The following is a 21775-nucleotide window of genomic DNA, read 5'->3' as shown; positions in this document are numbered from 1 at the left end:
TCAAATAATTAAATTAAAAAAAAAATCTCTATAGTTTTTAAGATTCATAGCTTGCTATCTGCCTTGATTCTGTAGGTGCTGAGTATTTGGTTAGACAAAAGAAGAGATTTAAATAGTTTGGAATAAGAACCAGCCAGCTATGTGGATGATGGAAAACGTCTGGATAACCAGGAGCTGCTGTCCTGAACTTTTCTGGATTTGGGACCTTTTACTGAGGCTCAGAGAAGATCCCAGTACTTGTTTACCAGTTTTCTGTTGCTTTTCTAGTAAGAAAAATGTGTTAACTCACAACCAAGGAGTCAAAGGTGTCTGTGGACATAATATAAAACAGGGAAAGCTGAGGTCTGGGGTTATGCCATAAATGTTGCTCACTTCTTTGTTCCGAAGGCTTGATTTAGATGTAACTAAATTAAGCCTCTTATAACTGTTCTATAAATAAATGTTATTTCACAAGTTGAAGATTGCTTTTTTAATGATTACAGAATCTGGGAATAAAGGGGACAACATCTGGTGTAATGACCGTAAGGTATTTGATGTGGGTTTCTTATATATGCTATCTGAAACGGGATGGTGGGGGATGAGGGGAGAATGTCTACAATTTTCTCATTATTTATAAAGATATAATTGAAGCGTCCTTTAAATGGCTAGGAGGGTGAAATAAGATGAGGAAAATGTTGGAAAATGTCTAGTGCTCGAAGATTGGCAGGAGGAATAAAGACAGGTGTAGGCTTGCTCCTTCCCTTGATTAAAAAGAACCACCCAGAGTCTGTGACACACTGTGCTGGGATTGGCCCTCTGCAGCCGCCGTCCCTGAACTGTGCTTTGGGTTTCCTAGCAACAAGCGGCGGTAGCCGGGCAGGAGTTGGTTTGAGGGTGAGTGCGCAAATGAGGGCTGTACTCGGGACTTCGAGTGGGCCTGGAAAGGCCCTGGGACCTGGGGTTCCTGCTTTCTAAACAGGCCGGATCCGGTGTGTGGACTTCCAGGAGGGGCGGGGACCGGAGGCGGCTTACCTGCCCTGGGTGGAGAGTTGCTGCAGAGAGGCCCACCCGGTCTTCAAGGCCTTCAGACTACCGCTTGGCCTCTGGACCTCAATGAAAGCGCTTAGGAAAACCAAGGGCACGAATTAAGAGGTAGAGTAGAGGGGCGCCTGAGTGGCTCAGTCCTTAAGCATCTGCCTTCGGTTCAGGTCACGATCCCAGGCTCCCTGCTCAGGGGAGAGTCCAGCTTCTTCTCCCACACCCATGCTTGTGTTCCGTGTCTCACTGTCTCTCTCTCTGGCAAATAAATAAAAATCTTAAGAAAAAAAAAAAAAAACATAGAGTAGAAATTATGTTGTTCTTAAAGTTCATTTATGAACCTAACACCTAACCTGGGGCTGGAACCCAGGAGACCCAGAGATCGAGTCACGTGCTCCTTGGACTGAGCCAGCCAGGCGCTCAGACATGTTATTATTGAGACACTGCTCATAGAAAAAGATTCGGCAGTTTGTAACTATAAATTAATAACATCAAGCGCCTAGTAATATATATTTTTAAAAATATTTTATTTATTCATTTGACAGAGATCACAAGTAGGTAGAGAGGCAGGCAGAGAGAGAAAGGGGAAACCAGGCTCCCCGCTGAGCAGAGAGCCCAACGCAGGGCTCCATCCCAGGACTCCATGATCACGACCTGAGCCGAAGGCAGAGGCTTTAACCCACTGAGCCACCCAGGGGCCCCAAGCGCCTAGTAATATTATTCTTAATCACAGTTACATTAAATTTGGGTTGGGATGATGCATGTCGTTGCAGTTGATACCTGTGGAGAATCTCCTAAATTGTACCCTGAAAAGGCAGAATGGAGATGTCAATGCCACCACCTCAGATATATGTAGAAAAAACTCTGGCTATTATCAAACCGGATATTGTGGACAAAGAGGAGGAGATACAAGATATCATTCTCAGATCTGGATTCACCATTGTTCAGGTAACTCAGGGCATGATGATCATGTTTCTTTTTCTCTCTTTGCTCATTAAGAAAAAAAAAATGGGGACGCTTGGGTGGTTTAGTGGTTGGGCATCTGCCTTAGGCTCAGGTAGTGATCCCAGGTCTTGGGATCTGGCTGCATTGGGGTTCCCTGCTGAGCAGGGAGCCTGCTTCTCCCTTTCCCACTCCCCCTGCTTGTGTTCTCTCTCTCATTGTCTCTGTCAAATAAATATCTTTAAAAAAATTTTTTTAAATGCTTAAATATGTTAACCTATTTAGTGTCTTAGTACTTAGTGCTAAACTTAGGTTTATTTTAACTTTATGTATTTATTTTTTAAGATTTTATTTATGTGTCAGGGTGAGAACAAGCAGGGTGAGCAGCAGACAGGAAGCAGGCTCAGGAAGCAGGCTTCCTGCAGAATAGGGAGCCAGATGTAGGACTCTATCCCAGGACCCCACGATCATGACCTGAGCCGAAGGCAGCTGCTTAACCCAATGAGCCACCCAGGCATCCCTTATTTTAACTTTTAAGTGTAAAAGTTATATGTGTTAGTTTTAATTTTTTTCATACTTCAAAAGGATATAAAATGAGAATTAAAATTCCTTTTCCCCCTCTGCACTAATACCCAAGTCTCAGTCTCTAAGGAAAGACATCTTCTTACTGCTTTCTGTCCTTGCAGGATTTTTTTTTAAAGATTTTATTTATTTACTTGACAGACAGAGATCACAAGTAGGCAGAGAGGCAGGCGGGGCGGGGGGGGGGCGGCGGGGGAAGCAGGCTCCCTACTGAGCAGAGAGCCTGATGCGGGCGCTTGATCCCAGGACCCTGGGATCATGACCCAGGCCGAAGGCAGAGTCTTTAACCCACTGAGCCACCCAGGCGCCCCTTTGCAGGATTTTTCTAAGCATTTACAAACATTTCCTCCCCCATGAAACAGGACAGTCCTCTTCCCTTGACTTCTTTACAGAGTTGCTCTGATAGCATTCCATGTTAGTATGTATGGCTGAATCGCTCTCATTCTTCTTCAGTTCTGTGTAATATTTCCCTCTGAATGAATGACAATTTATTTACTTGTTCCTCAATTGATGGACTTTAGACTGTTGGTATTATTTTTCAATTACTAAAAACATTTAATGTTTTAAAGCCTTATTCTGCAGTTGGTAGAGGTTTGAAAATGTATGTAAAAAGAGCCTTGTTAAAGATTATCAAATAGAATGAAATATTTTGAATACTTTTTGTACATCCCTATTTGAAATTATAGGTTTTTCCATTCTTATATTTGTATAGTGTCATATTGTCTATTTTGTCAGTGTTTTTAACAAGAAAACAGGGGGGTGCCTGGGTGGGTCAGTTGGTTAAGTATCATGGTCTCAGGGTCCTGGGATGAAGTTCAGAATTGGGCTCCCTGCTCAGCAGGGAGTCTGCTTCTCCTTCTCCCTCTGCCCCTCCCTCCTGCTCACATTTTCTCTCTCCCTCTCTCCCTCTCCCTCTCTCTCAAAAATAAAGAAAAAGAAAAAAAAAACTTCAGTCTTCGGGAAAAATAAGGGATTTCAGCTGAACTTAGAAGGATAGGTAAAGGCTCAGAATAAGAATGATAATAAGAAAGTGTGAGGAAGTAGTGCAGGAATGTATAATGAAAATATTTTAAAGACTCAGATAAAGAACTTTTTAATAAGTTTTTAAAAAGATTATATTTATTTATTTGACAGAGGGAGAGAGACAGCGAGAGAGGGAACACAAGCAGGGAAGTGGGAGAGGGAGAAGCAGACTTCCCGCTGAGCAGGGAGCCAGATTCAATTCGAGGCTAGAGCCCCAGGACCGTGGGATCATGACCTGAACCGAAGGCAGATGCCTAACCAATTGAGCCACCCAGGTGCCCCTTTAATTAATATTGCTAGGATTTTTACCCTTAATCAGGGTAAACTCCAAATAGATCTAAGATTTAAATATTCTTAAATTAAATGATATAAATTCTAGGGGCACCTGGGTGGCTCAGTTGGTTAAGCCTCTGCCTTCTGCTCAGGTCATGATCCCAGGGTCCTGGGATCAAGGCCCGCATTGGGCTCCTTGCTGGGCAGGGAGCCTGCTTCTCTCTCTGCCTCTGCCTGCCACTCTGCCTGCTTGTGCGCTCACACGCTCTCTCTTGCTCTGACAAATAAATAAATAAAATATTTAATACTTTAAAAAAAGGAAAAAAATGATATAAATTCTAGAAGAAAAGATGCATGAATTTCTTTTATTCTTGGCGTGGGACAGCTGTTTTTTACTATGACTTATCATCTGGGAGCCATAAAAGAAAAGATTGACAAGTCTATAAACATAAAAAACTTAGCATAGCCAAGTAAACATCATAAAGTCAAAATGTGAAAGCACATGACAAACATGGAAAAAAAGATTCTCAATTCATAACACAAAGGGCTAATCTCCTTTAAATATATAAGAGTTCCTAGGAAAAGATTTTAAAAATCCATTGAAAATGGGTAGAACAGGGTTGCTTGGGTGGCACAGTTGGTAGGGCATCTGTCTTTGGCTGGGGTCATGATCCCAGGGTCCTGGGATTACCTTCCCCCATCCCCCATTGGACTCCCTCCCAGCTGAGGGGGAGGCCTGCTTGTGTTCCTTCTCTCTCTGTCTTTCTCTGTCATATAATCCCTCTCTGTCTGTCTGTCTCTGTCATAGAAATACATACATACATACATACATACATCTATCTTAAAAAAAAAAAAAGAAAAAGAAAGAAAAATTAAAAAAAATAAAACAACACTGAGGGATGCCTGGCTGGCTCTGGTGGTAGAGCATGCAATTTCTGATCTTAGGGTTGTGAGTTCAAGCCCCACATTTGGTGTAGAGATTTCTTAAACATAAAATCGTAAAAAAAAAAAAAAAAAAAACCACACTAAAATACCATCTAGCAAAATCATAAAGGTAGACCCCTATGGAAGGGAATCTTGCAGTTATGAAACAGTATTATAAATGCATCTACCCTTTGACTCAGCAATTTTTTTTTAAGATTTTATTTATTTGTCAGAGATCACAAGTAGGCAGAGAGGCAGGCAGAGAGGGGGGTGGGGGAAGCAGGCTCCCTGCTGAGCAGAGATCCCGATGTGGGCTTGATCACAGGACTCTGGGATCATGACCTGAGCCAAAGGCAGAAGCTTTAACCCACTGAGCCACCCAGGTGCCCCTGACTCAGCAATTCTAATGATGGAATTCCTCCTGTGACCCATGTATTAATATGAAGTGTCATATATACAGATTATTTTTTGCACTTTTTATTTTTTGCACAGATTATTTTTTCCCACTTTTAAAAATTTAAATTCAATTAATTAAATAGAATGTATTATTGGTTTCAGAGGAGGTAGAGGTCAGTGATTCATCCCTTTTATGTAATACCCAGTGTTCATTATATCACATGCCCTTCTTAATGTCTATCACCCAGAGCATTATTCATTTTTTTTAAAGATTTTATTTATTTATTTGACAGACAGAGATCACACGTAGGCAGAGAGGCAGGCAGAGAGAGAGAGAGAGGAGGAAGCAGGCTCCCCACAGAGCAGAGAGCCCAATGTGGGGCTCAATCCCAGGACCCTGGGATCATGACCCAAGCCGAAGGCAGAGGCTTTAACCCACTGAGCCACCCAGGTGCCCTGCATTATTCATTTTTGAGCAAAAGATTGAAAACAACCTAGCATTCAGAGATTGGTTGAATAATGACTCCTGGATGGCTCAGTTGGTAGAGCATGTATCTCTTGATCTTGGGGTTGTAAGTTCAAGTCCCATCTCGGGTGCAAAGATTACTTGAAAAAAAATCTTGGGATACCTGGGTAGCTCAGTCAGTTAAGCTTCAGCTTGGGTCATGATGGTGAGGTCCTGGGATCAAGTTCCACATGTGACTCCTTGCCGAGCAAGAAGCCTGTTTCTCCCTCTGTCTGCCTCTCCCCCTGCTTGTGGTCTCTCTCCCTCTCACAAAAATAAATACATAAATATATTTTTTAAAAACCTTAAAAAAAGGATTAGTTAAATAGACTGATGAAGCCATAAATTGAATACTCTGCAACTAATTGTAAAAGGAAAAAAGAGGAACCTCTCCATGTCCTGTTATGGGGAAAAAAGGTGACAGAGCTGTGTACAGTAATCTTTTATGATAGAGAAAAGTAACATATTCATATTCATGTTTGCTAATATTTGCAAAATGAAACACTGGGAGATTAAAAAATGATTGCCTATTGGAGAGCAAGGAAAATCAGGGTGGATTAGGACAGGGATAGGAATGTAATTGTTCAGTATATACTTAAAAAAAAAAAGATTTTATTTATTTATTTGACAGAGATCACAAGTAGGCAGAGATATAGAGGGGAAGCAGACTCCCCGCTGAGCAGAGCACCCCATTCGGGGCTCCATCCCAGGACCCTGAGATCACAACCTGAGCCGAAGGCAGAGGCCCAACCCACTGAACCACCTAGGCGCCCCCTCAGTATATACTTTTTTTATAGTGCTTTGAATTTTTTATCCCTGTAAGTATACTACCCATTACATTTGGGGAAAAAAACAGTGAAGTATACAAATAAGATAAAGCTATTCTATTTAAATTTTTTTAGAAGTCCATCTTTTTAAAATAATTAGTGAAAACCTTAAGTAGTTCATGTTAAATATGTCTAAGAATCACAAATACTGACACATCTTAATTTTAAATAATAGAAAAATAGGATTATACTAAATCAGATGGTTTTGTAACTTCTCAAATTTCTTTTTCTTGATTATATGAATTTCAGTATAAGAACAGATACAAAGCACCTGTTTTGCAGTAGCTGGTCCTCGAATGTTAATTAGCATAAATAGTAATGTTTAGGGGCACCTGGGTGGCTCAGTGGGTTAAATCCTCTGTCTTCAGCTCAGGTCATGATCCCAGAGTCCTGGGATCGAGCCCTGCATCAGGCTCTCTGCTCAGCAGGGAGCCTGCTTCCTCCTCTGTCTCTGCCTGCCTCTCTGCCTACTTGTGATCTCTGTCTGTCAAATAAATAAATAAAATCTTAAAAAAAAAATACTAATGCTTAACACTTTTCCACGTCAGCAGTAAATTTCGTACCAAAGAAAGCTTTGGTATATTGCATGCTTCTTTTTTGTTTTAATTGTGATAAAAATATACACAACATAAATTTTACCATTTTTAAGGGTATAGTTGAACAGTATTAAGTACATTCCCTTTATTGTGCAGCCATCACCATCATCCATCTCTAGAACTTTTTCATCATCTGGAACTGAAACTCTGTACTTACTACTCACTGTTTACCCCTCTTCCCAGTCTCTGGTAACCACTATTCTGCTTTTTCTGTCTTTCTGACTTTAACTATTCCAGATTTCTCATGTAAGTGGAATTGTACAATATTCTTTGTATCATATACTTTTAAAATAGGCTTTTTGTAGTTGGAAGTCCATTGAACCTTAGGCTTTCTTGTTGCGTCTAGGGAAGACCTGAAAAATCCTTTCAATAGGTGGCAGTATTTCCTTTGTTACAAACTAATGGTCGCCTTTCTGATACTATTTAATACAGCTTAGCTTTGTGAAAATATTCACCTGAATTCCAAAAAATTTTACCTGATCTAATTTTTTAAAAGATTTTATTTTTAGGGATGCCTGGATAGCTCAGTGGGTTAAGCTTCTGCCTTCATCCAGGGTCCTGGGATGGAGTCCCACATCAAGGGCGAGCTCAAGCTCCTTGCTCAGTGGGGAGCCTTCTTCTTCCTCCGCCTGCCGCTCCCCCTGCTTGTGCGCATGCTTTCGCTCCCTCTCTCTGACAAATAAATAAAATCTTAAAAAAAAAAAAAAAGATATTATTTTTAATCAATCTTCAGCCCCAGCATGGGGCTCAAACTCACAACCTAGAGACCAAGAGTTGCATGCTCTACTAACCAAACCAGCTAGGAGCCCCGACCTAATTTTAAAGTAAACAATGGAATTACCGATTCATTATCAATTTTTTAAAAGATTTTATTTATTTGAGAGAGAGAGGGATACAGAATGAGTGGGGTTGGGGGAAGCAGACTTTCTGCTGAGCGTCAACCCTCACCCCCACCCCTGCCAGAGTGGGGGGAACTTGATGCCAGGACTCTGAGATCATGATTAGAGATGAAGTCACACACTTAACGGACTGAGCCACCCAGGTACCCTTCATCAATTTTAGTTTAAGAGGAGCTCTTAATTTTTATAATTATGCTCCATTAGATAGCATATCTGTAGCAGGTGGCTTCCTTTGCTTGTTAAGGGGCATGTGATAAAGGCTTACATTATAATAGATGAAATTTTAATTTTTTTTTTCAAAGATTTTGTTTATTTATCTGACAGAGAGATCACAAGTAGACAGAGAAGCAGGCAGAGAGAGAGGGGAAGCAGGCTCCCTGTTGGGGAGAGAGCCTGATGCGGGGCCTGATCCCAGGACCCTGAGATCATGACCTGAGCCGAAGGCAGAGGCTTTAACCCTCTGAGCCACCCAGGCGCCCCAACATTACTGCAATATTATTAACTCTTTTCTCTATGCTGTACTTTTCATCTCTCTGACTTACTACTCATTTTGTAAGTAGAAGTTCCTACCTTTTAATTCCCTTCATCTTTTCACCCCTGCCTCCTACTAACATTCCCTCTGCCAACTGTTCTCTGTGTTTAAGAGTTTGTTCATTCGTTTTGTTAGATTCCACATATCAGTGAAATCATGGTAATTGTCTTTCTCTGTCTGACTTATTTCATTTACTGTAATGCTCCCTAGGTCTGTCCATAGTGTCACAAATGGCAAAATCTCATTCCTTTCTATGGCTGGGTAATATTCCATTGTGTTTATATATACCACATCTTTATCCACTTATCTGTAGATTGATCCTTGGGTTGCTTCCATGTCTCAGCTACTGGTTTTCTTTTTATTCAAGATTTTATTTATTTATTTATTTGACAGAAGAGAGAGACAGTGAGAGAGGGAACACAAGCAGAGGGATTGGAAGAGGGAGAAGCAGGCCTCCCACTGAGCAGGGAACCCAACATGGGGCTCGATCCCAGGACCTGAGGATCATGCCCTGAGCTGAAAGCAGATGCTCAATGACTGAGCCACCCAGGAACCCCTCAGCTATTGTTAATAATAGTACAATAAATGTAGGGGTGCATATATCTTTTTGAATTAATGGTTTTGTTTCTTTGGGTAAATACCCAGTAGTGGAATTACTGGATCATGTGGTATTTCTATTTTTAGTTTTTTGATGAAACTCCATACTGGTTTCCACAGTGGCTGTGCATGAGTCTATATTCACATCAACAGCGCACGACAGTTGGTTAAATAACTTTGAGAAGTTTATATATAGTCTACATTTTAACTTTATCTCTCCCTTTCTTCATAATAAAAAAATCTCAAATTTATAATCAAATTTGTATTAATTTCAAGTTATTAATTATTTAATGAGTTATTATTGAACTGTTATTTGAAATACTTTTGTTGACTTTGTTTCTCTTATAGAGAAGAAAACTGCATCTCAGCCCTGAGCACTGTAGTAACTTTTATGTGGAACAGTATGGGAAGATGTTTTTCCCCAATTTAACAGCTTACATGAGTTCTGGACCACTTGTTGTCATGATATTAGCTAGACATAAAGCCATCTCTTACTGGAAAGAACTTTTGGGACCAAGTAATACCTTAGTAGCTAAAGAGACTCACCCAGACAGGTAATTTTCCTAGGGGGAAAAGTGGAATCCAAGTATAAAAATGAGAAGAAAACAACTACTACAACAAAAACAGCAACAACAAAAGTGATTTCATTGTAATAGGAATTTCTTTTCTGTTGAAATTTTTCCCAAGACAACTTTTTGTATTTTTTGGTTGGGATGGGGTGGGGTCAGTTTTACATTTTAGCTATTTAAATGTCCATCTTTTTTTTTTTTTTTTAAGATTTTATTTATTTATTTGAGAGAGAGACAGTGAGAGAGAGCATGAGCGAGGAGAAGGTCAGAGAGAGAAGCAGACTCCCCGCATAGCCGGGAGCCCGATGCGGGACTCGATCCTGGGACTCCAGGATCATGACCTGAGCCGAAGGCAGTCGTCCAACCAACTGAGCCACCCAGGCGTCCCTAAATGTCCATCTTAATAGCAAATACCCCAAAAGGTCTCAGGGAATGTTGATTTGTATTTGATTAGACTAATTCTTCTCATCCTTGAATTAAACTGCCACCTAAGTAGGATTTTTCATAAGAATATTGGCATAGCTTTTTAAAATAATATTGTTTATAGAAGGCCAAAGAAGCAGATTTTTAGCATTATCATTAAAGTTTGAAAATGCAAGGATATTGAATTCTTGCATTTTTAAATATACTTTGCCTTTTTACTTCTCACAACACAATACCTCTTCTTCACCCAGAGAACTCCTATTTCCTGGTGTATCCTCCTGCAGATTTAAATATATTTGACCCTCATCTAGGTAGATTTAACTTAAAATTCAAAATAGATTAAAACCTCCATATGTGAGAAGTGGCAATGCTTCTGTAAAATTCCTAAGTAGAATGCATATGTAAAGAGTAAGGAAAGGATATCACACTGGATGGTCATCATCTCTAACTTACTTTTAGTCTAAGGGCAATTTATGGCACAGATGACCTAAGGAATGCACTTCATGGGAGCAATGATTTTGCTGCAGCAGAAAGAGAAATTCGATTCATGTTTCCTGAAGGTGAGTTGCTGATGAGTAATTTAGTCAAGTGCATCTCACTATTGTTTGCTTTTTCTTTTATTTGGGTGATGCATCTGGGAAGGAAGATAACAGGGTTTTTCTCCAGTATATTTTGTCATATTTTGAAGTTACAGTTACTTACAAACTTGAGGCCAAGAATGGAAAATTCATTATTTTCCTTAGAATTAAATTGTATCCTGTAGGGAATCTGTTGAGAGGAGTTTACTTTTTTCTTTCTTTTCTCTTCGACTAGCCATGTTTAGGGTTTCTCTTCTCCTTTGTTGCAATTCCTTAGGTGCTCCCTAATGCACCAGTAAAGTTTGTTACACATGAAAAAGAGACTCTCCCTTGGAAATTATGATAGATTTCCCATTTTTTCTAATACCTTACTGTTTGCCTAATGAACGCTTATGCAGTTGTGAAATTAGTAGGTCTCAAACTGGTTTTTTATTTTTTTATTTTTTATTTTTTTAAAGATTTTATTTATTTATTTGACAGAGAGATCACAAGTAGATGGAGAGGCAGGCAGAGAGAGATAGAGAGGGAAGCAGGCTCCCTGCTGAGCAGAGAGCCCGATGCGGGACTCGATCCCAGGACCCTGAGATCATGACCTGAGCCGAAGGCAGCGGCTTAACCCACTGAGCCACCCAGGCGCCCCTTATTTTTTTTTTTTTTAAGATTTTATTTATTTGACAGAGATCACAAGGAGGCAGAGAGGCAGGCGGAGAGAAAGGGGGAAGCAGGCTCTCCGCTGAGCAGAGAGCCCGATGCGAGGCTCGATCCCAGGACCCTGAGATCATGACCTGAGCTGAAGGCAGAGGCTTAACCCACTGAGCCACCCAGGTGCCCTCAAACTGGTTTTTTGTTTCCATCCTGTTATGAAAGTCATAAACCTTTTAGAACTGGGCATAGTAAGGAACAGCATTGAGGTTTTTAGTTTGTTATCAATATTTTTAGATCCAGAAGAAAATTTGGTGATTTCTGTTGTAAAGAAAAAGATGTAAAGCATTGGGGAGCTTTGATTTTTTTTTTTTTTTTTGGCCTGTTATTTTTTTTTTTAAGTCATTTAGGCCTATTCTTCAGTATTTTTTACTGATGATTTATTCAAAGAAAACTGAAATCTGTCTTGGAGATTTAAAAGTCCTGATTTTTTTTTTTTTAAGATTGTATTTATTGAGAGAGAGAGAGCATGAGCCTGGAGGAAGAGAGGAGAGGACAGAGAGAGAGCAAGAGCAGAGAAAGAGGGAGAAGCAGACTCCCCGCTGAGTGGGAAGCCTGCCAAAGTGGGGCTTATCCCAGGACTCCCAGATCATGACCTGAGCTGAAGGCAGATGCTTAACAGACTGAGCCACCGAGGCACCCCTAAAAGTCCTGATTGTTTTTTTTTTTTTTTAAGATTTTATTTATTTATTTGACAGATCACAAGCAGGCAGAGAGGCAGGCAGAGAGAGAGGAGGAAGCAGGCTCCCTGCAGAGCAGAAAGCCCAATGCGGGACTCCATCCCAGGACCCTGGGATCATGACCTGAGCCGAACGCAGAGGCTTTAACCCACTGAGCCACCCAGGCGCCCCAAGAAGTACAATTCTTATACACCGAAAGGCATAAAACATTACTGAGAGAACTGAAAGACTATCTAAAATAAATAGTTGTCCCAGTCCCATGTTGATGGATCAGAACAGTCAGTATTGTCACGATGGTGGTTCTCTCCAAGTTGATCAATTAATTTAATGCACTTCCTATCAAAATCCATACATTCTTTTATGTTGAAGTTGGCAAGCTGATTCTAAAATTTATCTGAAATTGCAAAAGATTTAGGCAAGGTAAAACAATTTTTAAAATGAAGAAATAGGTTGGAGAACTTCCACTAATCTTATTTCAAAATTTACTATAAGACCACAGTAATTAAGACAGTATAGTACTAGACATATAGATCAATGAAACACAATTGAGAATCTAGGAATAAATCCTTACATTTATGGTCAGTTGACTTTCAACAAAAGTGCCTAGACAATTTGATGGGGAAAGGGTGGTCTTGTCAACAAATGGTGCTAGGACAACTGAATGTCCACATGTAAAAAGAGAGAAAGAACACAGATCCTTGTTTCACACCCCATACAAAACATAACAACAATGGATCATAGACCTAAACATCAGAGCTAAAAATAGCTAGAAGAAAACATGGAAAATCTTCATGATCTCGAGTTGGACAAAGGGTTTTTGTATATGATATCAAAAGCATGATGAATAAGATAATATTGGTAAGTTAGACTACATCAAAATTAAAAGTTTTTATGTTTCAAAAGCCATCATTAAAAATATTGAAAAGATTAGCCAGAGACTGGTAGGAAATATTTGCAAATCATATAAAATAAAGGACTTTTATAGGATTTATAAAGAACTCTTATAATTAATTCAATTCAAAAAAGGCAAACAATTAAAAACCAGGCAAAAGATTTGAATAAGCATTTCATAAAAGATACACAAATGGCTAATGAGCACATGAAAAAGTGTTAAAACATAATCACTGGGGAAATGCAAATTAAAATCACAGTGAGATACCACTGCATACCCACTACAATGGATTATAATCAATGGCAAGGATAAAGAGATACTGGGATCCTCACACATTATTGTAAAATGATAAAGCCACTTTGGAAAACAGTTCGTGGTTTCTTAGAATGTTAAACATATGCTTACCATGTAACTCTGTTGCAATTCCACTCCTCTTAGAATTTACCCATCCAAGAGAAATGACAACATAAATCTACATAAAGACACATGTGAATGTTTATAGCAGCATTATTTAGTATAGCCAAAAAGTGGAAACAATTCAACTATCTATTAATGGTTAAACAAAATTTTGGATAGCCATACTATAGAATACTATTCAGCAATTTAAAAACAAACTACTGATACATGCTACAACATGGACGAAACTCAAAACATAATGCTGAAAGAGTCCAGGCACAAAAGACAACATACATGATCTGTTTATATGAAATATCCAGGAAAGGCAAATTTTTAGAAATAGAAGCTCAGTGCTTGCCAAGGGCTGGGGTGGGAATGGGAAATTGCAAATAGGCACAAGGGAACATTTTGTGTTCCCTTGTGAAGTGTTCTAAAACTGGATTGCACATACACACACATACACTAAAAATTTATTGTATACTTCAGTGGGTAAATTTTATTATATGTGAATAGGCCTCAATAAATTTTCTTAATAAAATTACAAAAAATAGATGAGGTCCCTTCTCCCTTGGAGTTTACATCTAATGTTCAGAAGATAGCCATTAAACAATAGTTACCCAAATAATTGCACAGTTATAATGACTGTATAATTAGTTACTATGTGGTAAGTGCTATACAAAGCAATTTTAGGGTATTATAAGAAACTATGATAAGAAAGGCCCAACTGACGAAGTGACATGAGATCCAGGGAAGAACATTCTAGCATATTGAACAGCATGTCTCAAGTCATGAGCAAGAGAGAATGTGACACGTTGTATAAACAAAGATCAGGGGAAGATAAATATGAGGTTGGAGATGTAAGTAGAAATTACATGGTATAGACTCCTGTGGGACTGTAAATGCAATGAGGAACCAATGAAGCTTTTTAAGGATGGGAATGGCAATAATCAATTTTCATTTTTTTTTTTTTTAAAGATTTTATTTATTTATTTGACAGCGATCACAAGTAGGCAGAAGGGCAGGCAGAGAGAGGGGGAAGCAGGCTCCCTGTCGAGCAGAGAGCCAATGTGGGGCTCAATTCCAGGACCCTGGGATCATGACCCGAGCTGAAGGCAGAGGCTTTAACCCACTGAGCCACCCAGGTTGCCCTCATTTTTATTTTTTTAAAGATTGTATTTATTTGAGAGAGGGGGAGAGCACAAGCGAGGGGAGGGGCAGAGGGAGAGAGAGAAGCAGATTCCCTGATAAGTGGAGAGCCCAACACGGCTTGACAGGGGGCTTAGTTCCAGAACCCTGGGATCATGACCTGAGCTGAAGGCAGACACTTTTCCAACTGAGCTAGCCAGACACCCCTCGATTTTCATTTTAAAATATTACAAAGGGCCTGGGTCCAGGGTACAGTAAATATGGTAAGTGTGGTCTTAACTTTAATGGAACTTACAGAGTAGAAGAGACAGATGACAAATATTTGTGTAACCAAAATAAAACAAAATTATTACAGTGATCAGTACAAAAAAGAGTGCTGTAATGAGACTAATAGGAAAGGAAACTTACTCAAGTCCTTTAAGACATCTAGCTTTTCCTGGCATCCTGATGAAGGACTCTCTCATTGTTAGTTGTCTCAATGGGACTGAGCCCATACACTAATCACACAGAAATCTGTCTTCCCACCCTCTTTTTCCTTGGGCCAGTGATTATTTAAATCTGAAGACATGAGACCAGCAGCTTCACATTCTCATCTTTATCAAAAGTTGCCCATTGATGACATATAAAAATGAAAATAGTCTGTCAGCTAGGTACCGCTCACTCCTTCTCTTGTCCTTCTTCCTGCTATCCTACTTGGGCCCCTTGTCCCATGAGCAAGTGGTCTATTTCCCTGCCTTCCATGGAAGTGCCTCTTTCTTCCAAAAATCAGTCCCTATCCCCTGGAAAACTCATCCATTAATAAAGCTATTTAAAGGGAAAAAAAAAAAGTTGCCCATTGAATGAGTTATGAGCCCAATGAATTATAAAATACTTTCTTCCTGGCATAAATAAATTCTTTGTTGTACTGCAAGTCTGGTTGACATACATTAGTGTTTGAATAAGACTAAAAAGACTAAAATTTTCCTCGATCTTAAATAATTTATTTAAAAACCTGAAAAATAAGAATAGGAATGTGGTACACAAAAACAGTTTTTATGTGCATATTCAGTAGTTTATAAGGGAGCGAGAACTATGTGTTATTCACTGTTGTATCTATGCCACTTGTAAAGTGCCTGCTATTATGTCGGGAAGAATTAGTTGTTGAAATGAATTAATTGCCTAGATTTTACATGTTATTCATTCATATATATATATATATATATATATATATATATATATATATATAATTGTAAGTGGCAAGGATCAGAGATCCACTAAAAGTAGATTTATTTATTTATTTATTTATTTATTAAATTAACATATAATATATTATTTGTTTCAGGGGTACAGGTCTGTGAATCATTGGTCTTACAAATTCACAGTGCTCACCATAGCCCATATTCTCCCCAATGTCCGTAACCCAGCCACCCTATCCTCCTCCCCCCACCCCAGCAATCCTCAGTTTGTTTCCTGAGATTAAGTGTCTCTTATGGGGAGGCTATACTCTGCCTCTCAAATTCTTTATTCATATTTTTCTTTTTCATGACATTGTCCATTGTAATATTTACTGTAAAAAATATGGAAATGCAAATGCAGACAAGGATGTAGTAGAAAACATAATCAGAATCCTATACATGATCAACCTTAGCGGGGTTTTTTGTTTTTTGTTTTTTTCTTTTTTAAAAAGCTTTTATTTATTTATTTGACAGACAGATATCACAAGTAGGCAGAGAGAGAGGCAGGCGCGGCGGGAGTGGGTGGTGTTGGGGAAGCAGGCTCCCTGTCAAGCAGAGACCCCGATGTGGGGCTCGATCCCAGGACCCTGAGATCATGACCTGAGATCATGACTGGAGCTGAAGGCAGAGGCTTAACCCACTGAGCCATCCAGGCGCCCCAATCTTAGCGTTTTGATATATATTTTTTGCCAATCTTATGTGGTCTTATTATTTCTCTGTGTGTGCTTGTGTGTTTTTGAACACACTGTGTATGCTATGTATCTAGTTCTGTTTCCCTTTTGTTAAAAAGACACAAACCTTTATAAGTATCATGCCACTAAAATTTCTTTCTTTGTAATGATTATATTTCATCATTTGTGTTAGTTTTAATGGGAATACATTTGTATTTGCAGTGATTATTGAACCCATTCCAGTTGGACAAGCTGCTAAGGATTATTTAAATTTATATGTAATACCAACTCTGCTTGAAGGACTCACAGCACTTTGTAAGGAGAAACCAGCAGATCCTTTTGTAAGAAATCTTTTTATTCACTAATAAAGAAATTGTCTATAGTTTTCATATTTAAAACATTGTATTTTTTTCACAGAAAACATATTTACATCCCTAGATACTTCAACATTGCTCAGTCAGGTGGAAGAATAGTTGGGTAGGAAGAACTAGGATGGTATCCAGGGCCAAATGTCTTCCTTGTTTCTTCCTTATAGGTACTCCCACTCATTTGAAGACTCAGAGATAATCAAGGAAGGTTATTTCATTCATTTTTTTTTTTTAAGTAAGCTATATGCCCACCATGGGGCTTGAACTCACAACCCCCAAGATTGAGAGTGGCATATTCTTCCCACTGAGCCAGCCAGTCACCTCAGGGAAGGTTATTTTAATATCAGCCCTGACAAAATAGTATCTCCAGCCTGTGTTACCTTTCTGAAAGGGAATCCCCTTTGGAAGACAAAAGATTTAATCTCTCCTACTAACTTTGTCACTTTTACCAAAAACAAAAGATAAGGTTATTTCTTTTTCTTTCTTTCTTTCTTTTTTTTAATATATTATGTAATCTCTACGGCCAATGTAGGGTTTGAACTCATGATCCCTGAGACAAAGAGTCACATACTCTACTGACTGAGCCACTAGGTGCCCCTAGGCAGATTATTTCTTTAATAACTCCTTTTCATTGTGACAATAACATAGTTTACTTAGTAGGAAACCTGATATTACTGAAAAATATAAAGATGATAAAAAGATACCCCTGGTTCCATTTCCTAAAAATGGTCTTTGAAGTTATCTTGCCTAGATTCAACTCTGACTCCAGACATCTAACCTCTGAGTTTTTCTCATCAGTAAAATGCAAATAGATTAGTACCTGCCTATGTAGTAGGAATATTGTTAGGATTAAATGTATAAATGTATGTGAGGGCACTTGGGTGGCTTTGTTGTTTAGGCATCTGACTCTTGATAATAGCTCAGCTCTTCATCTCAGGGTTGTGAGTTCAAACACCTCTGGAGCCTACTTAAAAAAACACACACCAAGAAATATGAATGCATGTAAAATTCTTAAGAGTTTCTGGTGCATATGTGCTCAAATATTAACTGCTATTATTTTGTCTTTTCCATTTTATTTTTTATTTCTATTACTATATATAAACATATATCCCATAAATATCACTATAAATATATATTTTATAGAGATTATTTTAATAGTTAAGTGATTTATTACCTTTATCATACTTCTTTTGCTATTTGAGTTGTTTGCTATTATAAATAGTGTAACAGCAAACATCTTTGAGTATAAGGCTTTTCACATAGAGATTATATCATTTGGAAAGAGATCAAAAGTACAGGGGTGCCTGACTGGCTTACTACTAGAGCATGTGACTTGATCTCAGGGTTGTGAGTTGAAGTCTCAGCTTGGGCATGGAGCCTACTTAATAAAATAAAAAATTAAAAAATTTAAAAGGTAGAATTATAATTCAAAACATATGAAAATCTAAAAAAATGTTGCCCTTGGGACACCTGGGTAGCTCAGTCGGTTGCGCATCTGCCTTTGGCTCAGGTCATGATCCCAGGGCCCTGGGGTCAAGTCCCACATCGGGCTCCTTGCTCCGTGGGGAGCCTGCTTCTCCATCTACCTGCTTCTCCCTCTGCCTGCCGCTCCCTCTGCTTGTGTTCTCTCTATCTCTCTGACAAATAAATAAATAAAATCTTTTTTTTAAATGTTGCCCTTAACTTTCTTTTCTAATTAATTTTTTTGAGTAGATAATATTTAGAACAGTTTTTTTAGTAAGCAATATTTAAATATGGTATAAAATTCAAAAGTTACAAGAAGATATATCATGAAGAATAACTCTCATTCTTATTTCTGTTCCTCAGTCATTCAGTTATACTTCCTGGAGTCGTTCACTCTTAGCAGTCTCTATATATCCTTTCAGCAGAGAAAATCTGTACATATATAAGCATATATATTTGTACTTAAAAACATGTACATTTACAAATGCTAGCTAGTAAATATGCCATTTAATTCTTTTTACCTTATTTATACAATATATATTATAAATTATTAACACCACAACCAAAATTGCCCTGTTTTAAAAGAACAGCTCATGGCATTCTCTTGAACTGATGTTTTACAGTTTATTAATTAGTCACATATAGATGGTAGTTTATGTTGTTTCTATGCTTTTATTACTATGAACTGCCAACAGTGAATATCTTCATTCATATGTCTGTATACCATATATCTATGAATAAATTCCTACAAATGGAAATACTAGTAAAAAATAATGTTTTTTTTTAAAAGAATGTTTTGATGTGTTTGATGTGTGCATTTAAAATTTGGGTAAGGGAGCACCTGGGTGGCTCAGTGGGTTAAGCTTCTGCCTTCTGCTCAGGTCATGATCTCAGGGTCCTGAGATCGAGGCCCACATTGGGCTCTCTGCTCAACAGGGAGCCTGCTTCCTCCTCTCTCTCTGCCTGCTGCTCTGCCTACTTGTGATTTCTCTCTGTCAAATAAATAAATAAAAATCTTTAAAAAAATTTAAATTTGGGTAAGTATTGCCAAATTTTGTAGTGGTTATACCATTTTATACTCTGATTAAAAGTAGATGAGAGAGGGGCGCCTGGGTGGCTCAGTGGGGTAAAGCCTCTGCCTTTGGCTCAGGTCATGATCCCAGGATCCTGGGATCAAGCCCCTCATCGGGCTCTCCGCTCAGCGGGAAGCCTGCTTCTCTTCCTCTCTCTCTCTGCCTGCCTCTCTGCCTATTTGTGATCTCTGTCTGTCAAATAAATTAAAAAAAAAAAATAGATGAGAGGGCACTCCTGGATGTCTCAGTCAGTGGAACATGTGACTCTTGAGCTCCAGGTCACAACTTCAAGCCCCACACTGAGTGTAGAGTTTACTTTAAAAAAAAAAAAAGGTGGGGTGCCTGGCTGGCTCAGTCAGAAGAGCATGCGACTCTTGATCTTGAGGTCATAAGTGTGAGCCCCACCTTGGGCGTAGAGATTATGTAAATAAATGAAAAACTTAAAAAAAAAAAGAGGAAGAAGAAAATCAGAAAATTCTCCTCTTGATATTCCATATGAGTTTGAGGATTGACTTTAACATTTTTGCAAAAACATTTTTGGGAATTTCGTAAGGATTGGATTGAATCTGTAGCTCACTTTAGGTAGTAATGACATGTAAACAGTATTAAGTCTTCCAGGGTACCTACCTGACTTGGTCAGTGGAGCATGGAATGTTTGATCACAGGTTTGTGGGTTTGAGCCCCATGTTGGGTGTAGAGATTACTTAAAAAATAAAATCTTTTAAAAAAGAAAAAAAAATAGTATTAAGTCTTTGTATCCATGAGCACCGGTTATCTTTACATTTACTCAGGACTTTAAATTTCTTTCAGCAAAATTTTATAGTTTTCAGTATGCAAGTTAGTTAAATGTACTCCTAAATTTTTTTTTAATGCTACTGGGATGGAAGTGATTTCTTATTTTCCTTTTGGGTTGTTTATTGCTGATATATAGAAACAAAAAAAGATTTTTTAAAATTTTTTAGTATTTTTTTAACATGTAATGTATTATTAGCCCCAGGGGTACAGGTCTGTGAATCGTCAGGTTTACACACTTCACAGCACTCACCGTAGCACATACCTTCCCCAATGTCCATAACCCAACCACTCTCTCCCTACCCTCCCCCCAACCCTCAGTTTGTTTTGTGAAATTAAGAGTCTCTTATGGTTTAGAAACACAAAGGATTTTATGTTAATCTTTTAACCTACAACTTTGCCTAATTAACTAGTTATAATAGCTTTCCTTGGGATTTTCTTTAAAATAGGATCATGTCAACGGTAAAAGGAGATAGTTTGACTTCTTTTCCAATTTGGATCTATACTTGATAATCTTGCATAATGTAAAACTTAGTGTTTCAGTTTTTTGTTTTTTAGAGTTTATTTATTTGTCAGATGGAGATCACAAGTAGGCAGAGAGGCGGGCAGAGAGAGAGAGAGAGAGAGAGGAGGAAGTAGGCTCCCCGCTGAGCAGAGAGCCCTATGCTGGGCTCGATTCCAGGACCCTGGGATCATGACCTGAGCCGAAGGCAGAGGCTTTAACCCATTGAGCCACCCAGGCACCCCAAGGGTTTCAGTTTTTTTTTTGTTTTTTTTTTTTTTATAAAGATTTTATTTTTTATTTATTTATTTGACAGAGAGAGATCACAAGCAGGCAGAGAGGCAGGCAGAGAGACAGGAGGAAGCAGGCTCCCTGCTGAGCAGAGAGCCCGATGCGGGACTCGATCCCAGGACCCTGAGATCATGACCTGAGCCGAAGGCAGAGGCTTAACCCACTGAGCCACCCAGGCGCCCCTGTAAACTGAGTTTTAAATTGATATATATTTATACTACTTATAGTGTGAGTTTGTATATACAGTGTATATTTATGTCATTCATAATATATATTTATAATTTATAGTATATGTATTTAAATGTTTATTACAAGTTTTTTTCTCTGTTTTCCGTAGATTTGGCTAGCTGATTGGCTACTGAAAAATAATCCCAACAAGCCCAAGCTGTGTCACAATCTGTCTGCAGAAGAACCTTGAAGTTCCTCAAAGAACAAATCACTATCTTACTGTGAAAGACATACTTCTACTTTAAAACAAACCTTCCTAAGGGGTTTAAGTAACTATGTGCGAAAGGAGTTATTTTTAAAGATGTTTTAAACAAATGACTGTGTTTTATGCATAAGATAGCATTACCTAAGGTAAAATATAGCTTTAGGGTATAATTTTTGTTCTCTAATAAGAAAATTGATTTTATCCAGAAGTATTTAAAATGTTAATGAAACAAATGTATGTTTTTTTTGTGATCATAAATGGGCATCCAGTTAGGAGAACGATTAATTTATATAAGACACGTTAGAAACAACTGAAGATGAAAAGACTATGTGCCAAGAAAAACCTGCTTTCAATTCCTGGGCCTCTTGACACACGGGCAAGGGTAGTGGCCACTGAAAATGCAACTAGGACAGGGTAGCTGAAGACACATTTGATGGCGTGTTTACTATATAGAAAAAGACACTATAG

General features: G+C 38.6%; 2 protein-coding genes across 8 annotated transcripts in view; both read left to right on the top strand.

The window, feature by feature from the left end:
• The window catches only part of BRD8 (bromodomain containing 8), a 35209-nt gene extending 34756 nt beyond the window's left edge, over positions 1 to 453 (top strand). For both annotated transcript variants that reach the window (XM_047729240.1, XM_047729239.1), the window contains one exon: positions 76 to 453. In XM_047729240.1, coding sequence (XP_047585196.1) covers positions 76 to 126 — 51 coding nt within the window. In that variant the 3' untranslated portion in view covers positions 127 to 453. The remainder of the gene's footprint in view (positions 1 to 75) is intronic.
• Positions 127 to 21769, top strand: NME5 (NME/NM23 family member 5). Of its 6 annotated transcripts, none has more exons than XM_047729246.1 (6): positions 127 to 266; positions 1791 to 1965; positions 9462 to 9667; positions 10565 to 10665; positions 16607 to 16725; positions 21212 to 21769. In XM_047729246.1, exons 2-6 carry the CDS (start codon positions 1837 to 1839, stop codon positions 21290 to 21292), a joined length of 636 nt encoding a protein of 211 aa, XP_047585202.1. In that variant the 5' UTR covers positions 127 to 266; positions 1791 to 1836; the 3' UTR covers positions 21293 to 21769. The 6 variants fall into 6 exon arrangements, with proteins under 6 accessions (XP_047585202.1, XP_047585200.1, XP_047585204.1 ...); XM_047729244.1 differs by lacking the exon at positions 127 to 266 and adding an exon at positions 479 to 526; XM_047729248.1 differs by lacking the exon at positions 127 to 266 and adding an exon at positions 577 to 873.
• Positions 21770 to 21775: the final 6 nt, after the last annotated feature.

The sequence above is a fragment of the Lutra lutra genome, chromosome 5 (assembly GCF_902655055.1).
Source record: "Lutra lutra chromosome 5, mLutLut1.2, whole genome shotgun sequence".
Lineage (NCBI taxonomy): Eukaryota > Metazoa > Chordata > Mammalia > Carnivora > Mustelidae > Lutra > Lutra lutra.
Note: the sequence above shows the minus strand (reverse complement) of the source record. Positions and strands in the feature narration are given on the sequence as shown.